Source organism: Cynoglossus semilaevis, chromosome 16, assembly GCF_000523025.1.
Source record: "Cynoglossus semilaevis isolate Cse_v1.0 chromosome 16, Cse_v1.0, whole genome shotgun sequence".
NCBI lineage: Eukaryota > Metazoa > Chordata > Actinopteri > Pleuronectiformes > Cynoglossidae > Cynoglossus > Cynoglossus semilaevis.
The window spans coordinates 9,191,755-9,206,289 of NC_024322.1; the positions used below are offsets into that span (position 1 = coordinate 9,191,755).

Here is a 14,535-nt window from a genome sequence, read left to right on the forward strand (position 1 = left end):
TGGATATTAAAACATGTTTCCGTCTTCCGCTGAGATGAGAGGAGGTTGAGCTCCCGGCCCCGACCTCAACATGTGCAGCAATGACGACTCTTTCTGCCTCACAGAAACCCGTAAAGCTCCCAGTCTGAACAGCACTGGATGAAAACCCATTATTAGTCAGACTTTCTGGGATATTTGCGTATATTTATTTTTTGTAAATTGTAAATACTTGACATTGAAAGAAACACTTCAATGTTAAGTATTCACAAAGTATAGTACATTCAAATAAAGAACACAGTGAAAGAGACGACCTACTTCTGATATAAGGTGGGAGTAGAAGTGGACTCGTGTCTGTAAGTTGAACACAAGTTGAACAGTTTGTCCATCATTCTCCACACTACTCTAACTGCCAGTGGAATCACACTGCTGAAACTGGACGCCCGACTCTGCCAACAGCATCTATCCTGAGAATGGCTCGTACACATTTATAGCTCCTATCATGTTTGGCAGAGAGATGGAGACACCACCAAATCAAGTCAGCAGCTCGGGGCCCGTCCTATCCTGCAGTATATAATGTCATGTGGACCGTATGATGACAGCCTATAGCGGTGTAGACCACATATAGTAATGCTATCTCCCGTCCATCAAAACGTAATGTAAATACCGGCTGTAAAGTAACACATTTTACTGGCTGCTACAGGAAGGCACAAGCTGTGGCCGAGAGCAGAGACAAGGAACAGTCATCTGTCAGGAGGTGACAGCTGTGTTTAACATGCAACACTTCAGTGTGGTAAACTGCAGCAGTGAAGCAGTGATTCTCATATGAACTTTATTGAATGCAATTTATTTAAGTTCCAAAAAAATAGACGAGGCATACACTGCCATAGTGTAGTGTATAACCTTTCACATTTAATGATAAACTGGTCTGATAATACACAAGGCCCATTCATGTCCATTTTGAGATAATATAAAAAAAATATGAAACATTTATATAATTGTCTATTTAAACCTTTGGGGTCACAGTTCCTTGTTGGAGGTTAGTGGTGGAGCCATTCTCATACTTCGCCTGAGTGGCGCTGTGGAGACTGATTGAAGGATAATTAAGGTGGCACACAGGAAGTCTTTTGTTTTGTTTTGTTTTTTACAGCAGGCTAACAGGCTTTTATTTGTAAATTTATTAAAATAATTGTTTTGTTTGTTTGTTTTGCCCACAGAAGCATCATTGTGCGTCATTTAATGGAACAAGTTCACAGGAGCCATGCTCAATCATCACGACGGGGCTGTGACAGGATAACAAAACAAAGGTACGTCGTCAGTTTTGATTTATTTATAGGTATTAAGTAGTAAATGTGCTGTATATACACTTTATTTGCCAATGTATTTTAAAGAAGCTCAGTAAAAATATAAGAAGACGTGAATACGAAGCAGAACATGATTTGAACTTCCGCAAACAATGAAACTTTCTAAACCACAAAGGCAAGACTGCCATCTAGCGACTGAGAGGGAGAAGTTATCGGTCCATTGTGTTCGCCATTGTGTTCTGGTTGAAGGTTGAACTTCAGGGTTTAGAATGGATTTTTATAATAACCGAAATTTACGAAGGAATTATAGACGGAGTAAACAACGGCTCCCTGAAAACTTGAATAATAGAATATGTTGTGTATTGTACATGTTAAATGTTACTTTTGTGGTTCTTGTCGAAATCCGGTATGTTCTACAGCGACAAAAAAGAGGTTTTACTCTAACTTCAGTTCTCAGTGCTATAAAATGTTTCCTTTCGCGCAAATAAAATATTTTGTATGCTTTGGCTGTCATTCCGGTCAAATTTACGAGTTATTTTTTACGATTTTCCGTCACGACTAAACAGTGCCTAATGTAATAAATTTAATCTAATTATTCGGACACTGAAATCCCCCCCTTTTTTTTAGAGCACATAATTTATAAAAGCCAGAAAAGCCTGGGCTGCTGAATGACCAGCACTGGTTTCCTTCAAACAAAGGTCCAGTTCTAGATTGTTCTGAGAAACAATAAAACCTCTTCTGTTTGCGGAAACAAAAAGGTGTTTTGGGTATTTGGGACCATGCAAGGCTACAATTTAAATTATGTTAAAATCACTAACACATGTCTAAGTATCAAAACAAATTACTTTTTGATACATAAATATTAATATAAGTTCGGTTTAACATTAAATTAAATAATAACATTTTACCTAAACTATGTAATAATAATAAGAGGCCCAACAAAGTTCAACTTTAACTTAAAACTAAACCAATAATACACTGACAGCAAGGGGATATGGGAAAGATAAATAATAAATATAACCTTATTTTAAAAATACCCTAAAGATTTACAAAAAAAAAACATGTCTACTCAATTCAGTGATAGATAAAATATAATAAATAAAACATGTGAATTATTTAGTTTTAAGAATGCTGAAAGGTTAACAAAATATCTAAAGGTTGGCCAAGTAATTAGACATTGTGAAAGCTGGCCTCGTCTTTTTTTTTATTTTACGGCAAAAGCTGAACATCAGCCATGAAAAAAAGTAACCAAGATAGCTAGATAATTAGTTATAACTAAAAGTTTACTAAATTAATCAAAACCTAAAGTTTACTAAATTAACTTGCGTGAAAAGAACCCTTGAAAGTAAATTAATCAAAACCCTATTTAACTTGCGTGAAAAGAACCCTTGAAAAGCTAGTTTTCAATGCTAAGCTTTTTTTGGTTTCAGACCAATGCAGTTGACTGTTACATTTTGGACGTCTGCCACCTCGACACATTTTATACTTAACCTGCCATGTAATTAATGTGAAAACAGAACTTTGTCACATTCTTGTCAAATATCGGGGCAAAAATGGTAAAACTAACATAATAAAGGGCTTGACTTATTGCGTTTCCCTGCTTTACACATAGACTGATGTTAATTTAAACAGCGTCTGGTTCTAACACTGTGACACTGTTGTGAATATGTCTGTGCCTGTGTGTGTGTTAAAGTGTGGTTAGGATTTTTTTTTTTTTTTTAATATTGGTAGGTGTGACATTTACAGCCTTAACACTGGGTCCAGGTCTATAAAACAGCCCAGACCCACACACTCCCTCCTTTTTAAAGCCCTGTAAATACAGAGTTAATTTGTTTCTTGTCCACTGTGAGATTTGACCAAGAAAAGCAAAGCAGGCTGTTTTTACTGGTGGTTTCATTATTTCACTGTGTTAAAAAAGGTTGAGGAATCAAACACTTTTTGTGGAGTGTCATGTGTGGATTGAAATGTTTCCTGAAAGGTAACATGTACTATTTTTAAAAAAATAAATTTCATTGAGATCAAAGCAAAATAGATTAAAATGTTGTTTTTAGGAATAACTGAGATAACTAATTTCTTTTTAATGTGGTAATTAATTAAGTTAATTAGCTGAATGCTAGCCAGAGCAAAAACAGCCAAAACAAACAAAAAAAAGTCTGAAAGCCAGACATGGTTGAATGCTGGCCAGAATATCAGTTCAGGAATCAAACAAAAGGAAACAAACAATCAAAAAAACACTATTTACTGCTACGACAGTAAATATAAAAATCCCAGAATATCAGTTCAGGAATCAAAAACAAACAATCAAAAAAACACTACTTACTGCTACGACAGTAAATATAAAAATAAGTAAATTATTGTTCAGAACTCAAAGTCAAACTAAACCTACCAATCTTTGTTAAAACACCAGTATACTCATTCCCCAATAGTAGGTTAAAAATGTAATAAAAAGTTATGTAAGAGTTAGCCATGAGATATTCAAATAAAACTCAATACAGCATAATTAGCAAAAGGCCTACCAAAAAAATAAGGTATAAAACTCACCCCAGTTTTGTGAAGCTCATTTAGTCTGAGTAAATGTGTAGCCCAGGGTTCTGTGAGCCAAATTTCCCAGTTATGAATTATATTCCGCACATATACCGAAGCTCCGGGGTCATAAATTGAGGCCAAGTTACATTTGTGAAGCTGTAAAATCAAGGCCACATCTCCCTGATTCCAGCAGAGGATGGTTGGAATCTCTCTGTGTGGGACAGTGTGGTCCCACCCAGGAGGTCTGGGGGGCTTAGGTAGTTCTCTAACAGGGATTCAAACCCCCTTCCCTCTCACGGCTAACATGTCCGGACCATCCTTGGCCTGGTTTGGCTCCGGTCCTGAACGACTCCCTTTAGACTTGAGAGTGAAACCATCTTAAATCAAACTTGCCCTCAGTGTACATTGCTCTGTGTGTGAATCAGGCAAAGTAGAAATACAACTCATGCTTTAAGCAGCCTGCCGCTGCTTAAAGCATGAGTTGTATCTATTAAATATTTATTATGGAGATGTAGAGCTGCTCTGTTTATACACTGCCTGCGATTCGTTTTGTTTTTAAAGCCTCCTACAAATGTTGAAGACGTGTGAGAAAAATCCGAACTCCTTTTATTTGTGAGCGTTACATCAGATCATACAATGAGCACAAACTTGATTCTCTGACTCCTCTCATAGAAAAGAACCAGGAAAAGACAAGAGAAGATGTTATTACAGATACAGTTTGTTATGCTTTATGCAATTGTGAGGACAACCCTCTCCCTCTTCCTCCTCCGCTTCTTCTTTTCCTGCAGTCGTCCCGTGGCGTCGGCGAAGAACATGACGTCTTCCTTGCTCTCGATCTGGCGCTGCAGAAACTGCATTGCGGCACTGTTGAAGCCCATCATGTTCTGAATCAAGTGAAGAAGAAAACAGATTGAGGAAGTCAAGAAAAATATGATTTGCTCTTAAATATAAGATTAGAGATAAGGTCAGAGGTTCAAGTAAGGGTTACGGTTAGTTAGGATAAGGTTACTTTTAGGGTTTGAGCTACTTAGGGGCTGGGTTTTTACCAAATCTTTTGTTAAAACTACCTTTGAAAAAACATCAGACTTTGTTTTTGGCTAAGTGTGAATAACAGATTCTTTTTTCCACTCACTCTGATTTCTTTAACTTTGGACAGTGTGTTCATCCTCAGCTCGTCAATGACAGACAGCAGCATCTGGTTACTGGAGATCTGACCAAAGTGGATTCTGGAGGAAAACAGACAGTTGGATACAAAATTACTGTAAATGTTCGTCAAAACAAAACATAATTTAGGCTTTTTTCCCCAGGCCAACCTTGACATAATATAAAAAACTTCATTCTCCACTCACTTGAGCAGGAAGAAGAGGCAGCGACAGACCAGCTCCACCTCCAGACCCTGATGGATGTAACTGCTGAAGAGGGTCAGCAGCTCAGGGATGTAAGAAAATGGCAGCACCAACAGAGAAACCTCCAGCTCGCTGGTGATGAGAAGTTACAATGAGTGGAATTCACATGAACCCACAGGTGCAGGTAAGAATCAACTTCATGAGCAAGAACGAAGCTCACCTGGATCTAACCTTCCTTATCACATCTAGGACATATCTGGACGGCTGAAAGAACAATGTCATGGTCAAATACAGCTGCTGGAAAAAAAATCTAATTCTTATAATAATACTCAAATTTCTGCAGGTAACTTAATATACATAATAACGTACTGAAATATTCCCAAAGGCCACAAGGATAGGGTTTGGTTTGGGCAGAGGAAGCTGCAAAAAAATATTAGAAGAGGTTTTCAATTATAGCCACGCATATTTTCCATTTCTTTTCAAGCAATGACCTTTCAAGAAATCTGCCACCAGGGGGTGCCATTGTTATTACGGGATAATAAAAAAAGCTGTAGGGCAGATGATCTGTGAATTAGGAATAAAACTTCACCTCATGCCCTGCGTGCCGACAGGCATATTTATGCTCCTCCAGCTTCTTCCGCTCCTCTTTAAGAAGCTCCAGAGCCTCCATTATTCTCTCTGCCTGTAAATAAGAATCACAAACAAATGAAGTAGTGATTTGGCTCTTCTTAAAAGTTTACAAACTAATGTATATGCCATTCTGTAGGATTATACTTTTGCCAAACTAAAGTCAAAAATTAAACCACACTTGTCTCATCTTCCTGTCACATATAAATATATGTACATAAAAATACATATGAATATATATTTAAGCCCCTGTGTGGAACTCACAGCTTTGACTGTTTCCACTGTCTTTTTACCAGCTGGTGCTGCCTCTCCTTGAGTCTCTCCAGGAACCTGTGATGGAAAAAATGGTAAATAAATCAGATTATTGTGATTCACCAACCTCCATAGTCTGATGAAAAGTAAAGTTCATACAAACTGTTTCTATTTAAAGAAAAGAAAATGAAGTATTGCAGGAGGAACAAAACTGAATACTCACCACAGGTGCATCTTCTTTTCCAAAACTCTCTTCAAACTCTGCCTCGCGCTCCTGTAATAAAACAAGCAAATATACTTTAATTTGAAGAAACTTAATATCAGTGGACATCAGTGGATTGAATATCTTACCATCTCCCTCTCCTCCTCCAGGATGATGGGCTCTCTGGTTCTCTCCCACAGACGCATCGACTTGTCGTGAGATGAAGACACGATGTGGTCGCCGCTGGGGCTGAGGCTCAGACACCAGACCTCACGATGATGGCCCTGGAACAAGAAGAACGCTGTCAAACAGAGAAAACAACCCATGATGTGCCTCAGACCACGGGCGATAAAAACAACAATAATCACCTCCAGAGTCTGTATGAGCTCAAACTTATCAGCGTCCCACTGCTTGATCTTCTTGTCTTTTCCTGCTGTGAAGAAGAGGTGAGTCTTGGGGACAAACTGGAGGAACATGACACTGTGGAGAAGAGACAGACAACCAAGAGGGTGGACACTTAAAATAAAGCAACATACTGCAAAAGCCAAAAATATAAATATATATTTTAAAAAATATATAGATTATATATAATACATATTTATATATACAAATATATATAACATGGATATAAAAATATCCCATCAAGATAAATGAAATAATCTGTCCGTCAGATCATCTTTGGGCAAACCCTCAGGCTACTCTGGTTTATTTCATACCTGTCATCATGAGCAAACATGGATCTATGACAGTCGCCAAAGTCCAGACCCCAGATCTTCACATTCCTGTCTGCAGATCCAGTAGCGATGATCATGCTGTCCTGTTGGACCACAGCAAAAGTTTGAACCTCTACCGCAGCAGTAATATTAGTCGAAGAAAATCTAAGACAGTCATCACCGGTGATAGGGGGCATACTACTCACATGTGAGATGTCCAGGCAGAGAACAGGCAGCTTGTGTCCATACAGGGACAAGAAGAACTAAAGAAGTAGTGGAGCACAAAAACATTGATTGTAATGAAGTAATGATAAAAACTGTTTGAACGATATCGATCATTTTAGTATAATACTATTTTAATCAAGAACTGGCTGAACAGAGCCATCTGATAAAACTGGAAAGGCTCTACATACATAAAATATTTATATACAGAAGAGCCTTGGTTTTTTGATATACAGAATATATACAGAAGAGCCTTGGTTTTTTGACGTTTCGTGGTAACGTCGTCATCCCCAATAAATTTATTCCTGTTCCATGATTCCAACGTATGGCGATAAAACAAATTTGACGCGGGAACTAGTCCTCACGTGGCACTATACAACAATAGAACACTTTGTTTACACTCCCTGGTTGTAGCTATATTGGATAATTAGATTGCGCTACATTGTCTTTTTTGGGAACTTGTGCGTGTCTGCCTGTGTGTACCTTCAACGTGTCGGTGTAGAAGATTTTGACAGTACAGTCCAACAGAGAGACAGCCAACAGTCTGTGGTCGGGAGAAAACTTTACACACAAAACGTCCTCCTCCAGCTGCAGTGTACGAGTGTGTTTCACCGTCAGCCTCCTGCGTACACAAACACACAAAAACATCACAGTTTTAAGATGCTTCACTGAAGATGCAACCTGACAGTTATACGCAGCGTCCTAAACGCCACTTACTTTTGTCCACTTCCTTCATCTTTGACCAGCTCGAACTCCCAGAATTTGACTGTTTTGTCTGCACTTCCTGTCACAATCCCTCTCTATAAAATTAAAAGAAAAGAGCATGAGTCTAGGATCTTAACAGATCAGAGTTACAGAGCAGGTGTGGTTGTGACTGTGACTGATTTCACACCTGGTCCGGGGCCAAACACAGAGACCATAGAGCACCATTGTGAGCGTCCACAGTCTCCAGGAGACTTCCTGAGGCCAGTTCGAAAATCTGCAGTTTACCAGTCTGTCAGGAAAAAAACCCACCAATTATTAGTTGTTAATCTGAAATGGGTTGTCGTGCAAAACTCCTGATATCCGGATGGATAAGGTTTAGTCTGATAGGCTTCAAACTGTGCAGTTCCAATTTTATTCCACACGGGGGCAGTGAGACACAAGCAACAGCACTAAATTGCAAAGCACTGCATAACACCTGCATTCTGTAGATCTAAGTCTGAAACGACGTTTGAGAGTTTGCAGAATTATATGTAAGTGTTCTGTGAAGGCAACAGTGACTTTTGACTGTTTTGTTTTTTGTTTTGTTTTGTTTTTTGCATAAAATAAACATGTGGTAGTAAATCTCTACCTTAAAGCACTTAAAATATGTAGGGGTAATTGTCAGAGTTTTGATCTGAATATAACAGGCGAGTCTCAGGGACATTCAGACGAGGAACCATTGTATTACTAGGACCTTCCTTTGTGAGTTCATTTGGATATTTCTTTGGTATTTTGAGTTCTGGCTATGGCAAAAAAGAATTCCTTTGGAAATGTCTGGAGAATTATAAACACACCAGATGTGGACAACTGCAGGAACATTTTAACACTGAGTCAGATGGCGTGTGTGTGTGTGTAGACGAGTGAATACCTTAGTTCCTAAGATGATCTGTCTGTCTCCTGGTACAAAGAGGGAGCAGAGGGCGTATTCACAGGACATGGTTCGAATCACCTGCAGAGTTGATCTGTGGCAGCAGATTAAACCATCAAATAAAAGAAGATGGGGGGGAAAAAAAACTCAAGACATTTTTTTTCAGTCTATCTTCACCTGTTCCAGACTTTGACTGTGTCCCCAGATGCAGACAGAACGGCCAGGTTGTCTGAGCTAAAGGCCAAAGTACGCACGTCAGTGCGGTGGCCGCCAAGTGTGAGCCGAGCCGTCTTATTGGCTGTGGGCGTCTTGTCCGACATCTTTAAGCTATAGGTTTCGACCGTGTTGTTCTGCAGCAGCAGAGCCAGCTTCAACTCATTTCCTGCGCAGGAAATGCAGTCCACCCATCTGTGAGAGGACGGAGATGTAGCAGCGTTAGAGGAATTTGAAAATGCACGTTGACTCAGCATGTCATTCCGTTTTCCTCCACCACCACATGGTACTGACCTGATCTTGGAGGAGGCCTTGATATTTACCAGTCTGACGATCTCGTCTTTCAGCATCTTCTCCACCACTGGCTCCCCTGCTTCCTCTCCTCCATCTTCTTGAGCTCTACAGTGATGAGGGAGTGGCATCAGCAAAAAATATATGGACAGTCTGTGCATGAATGCAAATCCAATACAAATAATACGAACAACTGTCAATCGAGAGCTAGCTTTTTAGCCTGATTAGTGGTTTTGGTTCGTGCTCTTTTTATGAGGAATGTGTTGCTAACACAGCATATATAAAGAGGAAGATTTCTGTTGAGTTTGCTTTGAGCTCACTTGGCTGCCTTCTTTTTGACTTTCTTCAGCTTCTTGGCCATTTTCTTCTTCACTTCCTCCTCTGTCAGCACCGAGAAGAGCTCCAGCACTGAGTCGTTGCCCTGACGAGAAAACGGAATTAAAAATTCAGTTGTTGTATCCAATGTTTAACTTGTATAGTATAGATAATGTTTGTTTAAAGTGACCAGACCCTAAACTCAAAGGCTAAGGATCTAATTAGGTCCCAGCTTCATAAATAACTTGTCAGCCGCCTGATTGCACTCATTAAAATCACAGTAAACAGCTGAGAGCCAGCTGAAGAACGATGACAGAGTCTGTGCCTGCATGAAAGGAAAACAACTCAGGGATAAATAACTTAATAACTAACCAGGCTACAAACAGTTTGCATGGCAAAGTAAATCACATGGAAATATTTTGACATGTGGAAGGAACAGAAAGTGATAACAGGAGACACAGTTTCTACAAAAAGAGTGAAACTTGTCTGTGACTGGCAGGAACCTTTTAAAATAAGTTAGATGGCAGTGGATCCCTCTATAAATCACTAAATTCTCCCTGTCTCATATGAGGATATCTTTCAAGTCAAGTTTGGATTCTCCTTCATTCATGAAAGATAAAACTGTTTCTTTTCCCCTCATTTATGATTTTTGGAAGCTTGAAATCTGTTCCAGGCTTTTAGGACTTCTCGAGGATCAATGGCGGGACAAAAATATTTTTACAGACACAGTATTTACTGCATATGTCCAGATACTCACATGGCAGGCGATGACTCTGGCTCTTGTGTCCATCGTGAGGGACACCACTCTGTCTCTGGCCTCCCGTAGGATGGAACCTGCTTTTTTACACCTTAAGATCCTCTGAAAAATGAAAAAAAAAAAGATACATTTAAAGTTAAAAATATATACAGGAAAAAGGCAATTATTAACCATATTATATTAAACAATAGACCTTTACCTCTTCAACACCTTCATCTGCGTCTTTGTCATCATCATCATCATCATCATCCAGCAGAGTTTTCCCCTTCTTCTCTTGAGGCTCACCCTCAGCTTTCTCCTGAGAACAGGAACACAGACGGACAATCAATATTTAGTGTTAATGTTGACAGCCCTAATTTTCACAATGTAATTTTTCCATAAACTACTTTTTTTATTTATTTTTTATTTTCATTTTTTAATATATATTTTCATACCATTTCTTAAAATGTAGACACACTTGGTTCAATGGAGGCTAGACACAGCTGCAGACATAAATGCCAGATCAGGCCTAACTAAAACCATACTGTGGTAGAGTCAACTGCGCTGTAAGAGTCACAGGTTTTTATAAAGTATGGATGATATGACAGGTTGTGAAACTGAGGCCAAGCCATCTGAATACCACCTGGTGACCATCTGTGGTACAGCTTGTGAATCCACTGAGCTCAGTAAGACATTAGCAATGAAGGAGCGTAATAAGAAGTGATAAGTGATACTGAACTGATAATAAGAAGATTGAAATTATCATTTTTTGTTTGTTTAGGATGAATTACGGAACAATTATTCGAGCTGCAAATTCAGGCACTCTGTTGGGTTTTTTATGTTTATCGTAGTCACTTCATCAACTGTGTTAAGAGTGTAGAAATGCAGAAGTGTCCTTACCTCCTGAATGTACTGAATGTCCCAGGCTCTCAGTTCACTGTCTGCGGAGCCTGTTAACAACCTGCTCTCTTGGTTGAGCAGCACCATACCCCATACCTGCGCACACACACAGTGAATACATTTCATTTCTAATGTACAAGATGGAAGTTAATATTGTTAGGTGTTATTTGTGTTCTATCATCACATCAACATTCCAGTTTAATGTCTGTTATAATTGATAATTCATCTGAAAGGTCGCAGTCATTGATATTTTTTTTTTAATGCAGCTTATAGATCCTGTTTGCATTACTTAAATAAGTTACACTGGCACAAATCACTAACATAGAAAAGTGTCAGTCAGCTGGAACCACATTTTCTGCTTCAGAAGAAGTGAAAAAGGTGACATAAATGAGGAGATAAGGAAGTGATACCTGTGTGTGTGACCATGTATTTAACACAGATAATAAGGTAGTTAAATAGATTCAGCTGTTTCTTATGTGAAGGACGCTGCCGATTGGGGACAAAAATAATACTAATGTAGGACTAAGGTTTTGCAACTTAAAACAAATGACTTTTCCAGGACCCTTTATTATTTTATTTTCACACATGCAATCAGCACTGGGTCAAACAGAGGCCTTCGGCAACTCCCCCCATGACCTAGCACATAGTTTAGGTGGTAAAAATGAATAACATACGTATAATGTGTTCCCTTGGTGATTTTTCCACATTGTGTGAAAACCACATTCCTGACTATGTGATCTGGTCACATAGTCAGAATTGTACAACAGTCCCTCACCTCACTGCGATGGCCCACCATGGTGTTAAAGCAGTGCTGTGTGTCCAGATCCCACCACTTCACAAAGTTGTCCTTAGAACTAGAAACAGCAAAGGAGAGCGATAGGAGGTTAAAATGATGTGGTCTTTGATCAACTTCAATCATTTATTTTTGCTGTAGAGACACGCCTTACCTGGTGACCAGGAGATTCTTGTCTTTGACGAACAAGGCCTGTGTGATGACGTCTTTGTGTCCTCGAAGTCGGTACAGACCACACTCGTTGATGATGTCCCACACAATCACATCTGTGTCCTGCAGGAGAAATGCCTCCAAATGTTTGTATCCCATTGCACATAGGTTGTAAAAGACCATTCTGTTGTTGTGTATGTACATTTCGCACAACCCAACCTAATAAGTATTAGGCGTAGAAGCATAAATGTACAAACATCTCAGCCTGCCCTGCCCTACCTTGGACCCAGTGACGAGCCTTGCTCCCAATACATCATAACGTATCACTGTGACAGCTGACTTGTGTCCATTAAAGGAGACGTTGCTTTCACCATTCATCAGGTTAAAGATTCGCACAGCACCATCCTCATAACCAACAGCGATATGGACACCATCAGGTGACGGACAGAGGAATGTCACCTCGTGTTTCTGCCCCTGCAGGATCAGAACCTGCGTAAAGGGAGGAAAACCCAGTTAATGGATGGGATCTGATTTTGAGACATACAATGAACATATGCTCTTAATGAAGTCTCACCTTCTCTCCTTTTCGAACATCCCAGATGAAGACATGCTCACATGCTGCCACAGCCACATAGCGTCCCTTCTCTCCTCCTCTGAGCTTCACATACGAAATGTTGGCTTTCTGGCTGCCAATTACTCCAAAGACTGCGCTTGAAACATAGCGCAGGTATTGTTTGGTCAAACCCATGACCAGCTGCTTTGGGACTCAAACCTCTGCTTCCTGTTTCCAAAAGATGTAGAGTAATACAGTAGTAGTTATTAATGTAGTAGTAGTTATTGCTGGGTTTATGTAGTCGTGTTATGCTGTAGCTGCTAACAACAGCTTACTATTATAGGCTTATCCACTCGAAATTTAATAATACAGCGTACTTAGCTGGGTTTATGTATTCTACAATTAGGACAGTTCAAGGCTAAGGGACCTGACAGAAGCAGGATGTACCTAATACAGTAGATGAGTAGATGTGATGTTGATGTAATGAACTAACATATGATTACGAATCAACAAGCAGGTATGAACTCCTAAAAGTACCTTTCACCGACGCTTAAGAATATTTGTATCAACAACAACAACTAGCAAAGTAGCTTGTTTTTATTATATGGTTTCTCGATGTTGACATTTCTTGTGATGTCCCGTTATTGTAGTTTTTTCAGATTATCGTTTTAACGAGACTCTGAAGATTGTTAACATTGTATATATACTGTATATCGTAAATGTTAGTAATTTAATTCCAAATTCTGTGTTTCTGTCCTACTTTTGGGTTGGCATTGGTTGGTGAGCGCTTGTTTTAGTTTGGGGCTTTTCCCGGAGTGGTCGGGGTTAGCGCACGAGACCGGGCAAATTAACTGAACCATCAGCAAACCCCGTCCGCCTTGAAAACGGTGTATATGTATTCGAGCACACAGGCATTGCATCGGTTGTCGCTAAACCCACGTGGTGAAGTTTGTGGACCAAACGTGTACGAAAAATTACTCACAGTGCAAATTAGATTATATAAATGTTGTTGACATGATTATAACTATACATTGATTTTGTAAGCGTTAACCTCCTAATTTTACATCTTCTTACCTCCGATGTACTGCTGTTAGCAAACCTCTGCTGCGTGTATTTCCTACTACCGTGCACTCGTAGTGGCAACCAATCGATCACACATCGAACTGATAAAATTACATTCGCCAACTTAATTTATAAATGTAGCCTAATTTATGTCTTTGTCTAATTCGAGGTATAAAGTCTGAGAGTAGAATTCACATTTCCTTAGTTTAAAATCTGTTTTCGTGTGTTGTTATGTTCGTTCGAGTTTTCTGTTTCCGTTGTTTTGGTCTGGAACAACAAAATAAAATAAATAATAAAAATAAAATAATTATATCGTTCAATTGTTATATTAAACGCGTTTATACTTTGATGTTTACTTATTAAAATATAAAAGATTTTGAATGGATTACTCAGGTCTCTCTCGTGCTGCTAGTCAGCTGATATGGACAAGAGAGAGATTTAAAGGCAAATAGGTGTTATACTAAAAACCCGGTACCGTGTTACAAAATAAAAGCGTATAACCATAGCTGATTCAATGAATCAATTGCAAATAATTCCAACTATACACTTTAATTCAAATTTAATTATATCGAAATAAAAATATAAAGTAAACCCACTAGAAATTAGAATCTCATAACTATTCGTCTGACGTGTTTATTACGGAGTGATTAATTTCGATTCTGTTTTCTTCCGGGATAAAGCCCGTCCTTCCTCTGCTGTCTTATTTCGAAATCAGAATCCGGAAATAATTTAGTTCACGCTG

The 14,535-nt window shown here is 39.0% G+C and overlaps 1 protein-coding gene across 1 annotated transcript; it reads right to left on the bottom strand.

The window, feature by feature from the left end:
* Nucleotides 1-4,389: 4,389 nt before the first annotated feature.
* On the bottom strand, nt 4,390-13,916 carry wdr3 (WD repeat domain 3). The gene is made up of 27 exons (XM_008328517.2): nt 13,806-13,916; nt 12,753-12,959; nt 12,458-12,667; nt 12,183-12,301; nt 12,011-12,089; nt 11,236-11,331; nt 10,556-10,654; nt 10,357-10,458; nt 9,605-9,705; nt 9,288-9,392; nt 8,958-9,188; nt 8,781-8,874; nt 8,061-8,162; nt 7,886-7,968; nt 7,652-7,790; nt 7,153-7,209; nt 6,950-7,050; nt 6,602-6,713; nt 6,383-6,517; nt 6,255-6,305; nt 6,044-6,109; nt 5,742-5,834; nt 5,522-5,572; nt 5,373-5,416; nt 5,156-5,284; nt 4,939-5,032; nt 4,390-4,690 (listed from the first exon to the last, which is right to left on the bottom strand). The coding sequence occupies exons 2-27, from the start codon at nt 12,924-12,926 to the stop codon at nt 4,535-4,537; spliced, it is 2,823 nt and encodes a 940-aa protein (XP_008326739.1). The 5' UTR covers nt 12,927-12,959; nt 13,806-13,916; the 3' UTR covers nt 4,390-4,534.
* Nucleotides 13,917-14,535: the final 619 nt, after the last annotated feature.

What these genes read in the sequence shown, in the direction of transcription:
- wdr3 (XM_008328517.2), bottom strand. Translation starts at nt 12,926, where the DNA reads ATGGGTTTGACCAAACAATACCTGCGCTATGTTTCAAGCGCAGTCTTT. An exon ending in TGGTGGGCCATCGCAGTGAG is followed by an intron (nt 11,332 to 12,010) that starts GTGAGGGACTGT and finishes GTGTGTGCGCAG; the next exon opens with GTATGGGGTATGGTGCTGCT. An exon ending in CCAAAGTTAAAGAAATCAGA is followed by an intron (nt 4,691 to 4,938) that starts GTGAGTGGAAAA and finishes CACTTGATTCAG; the next exon opens with AACATGATGGGCTTCAACAG.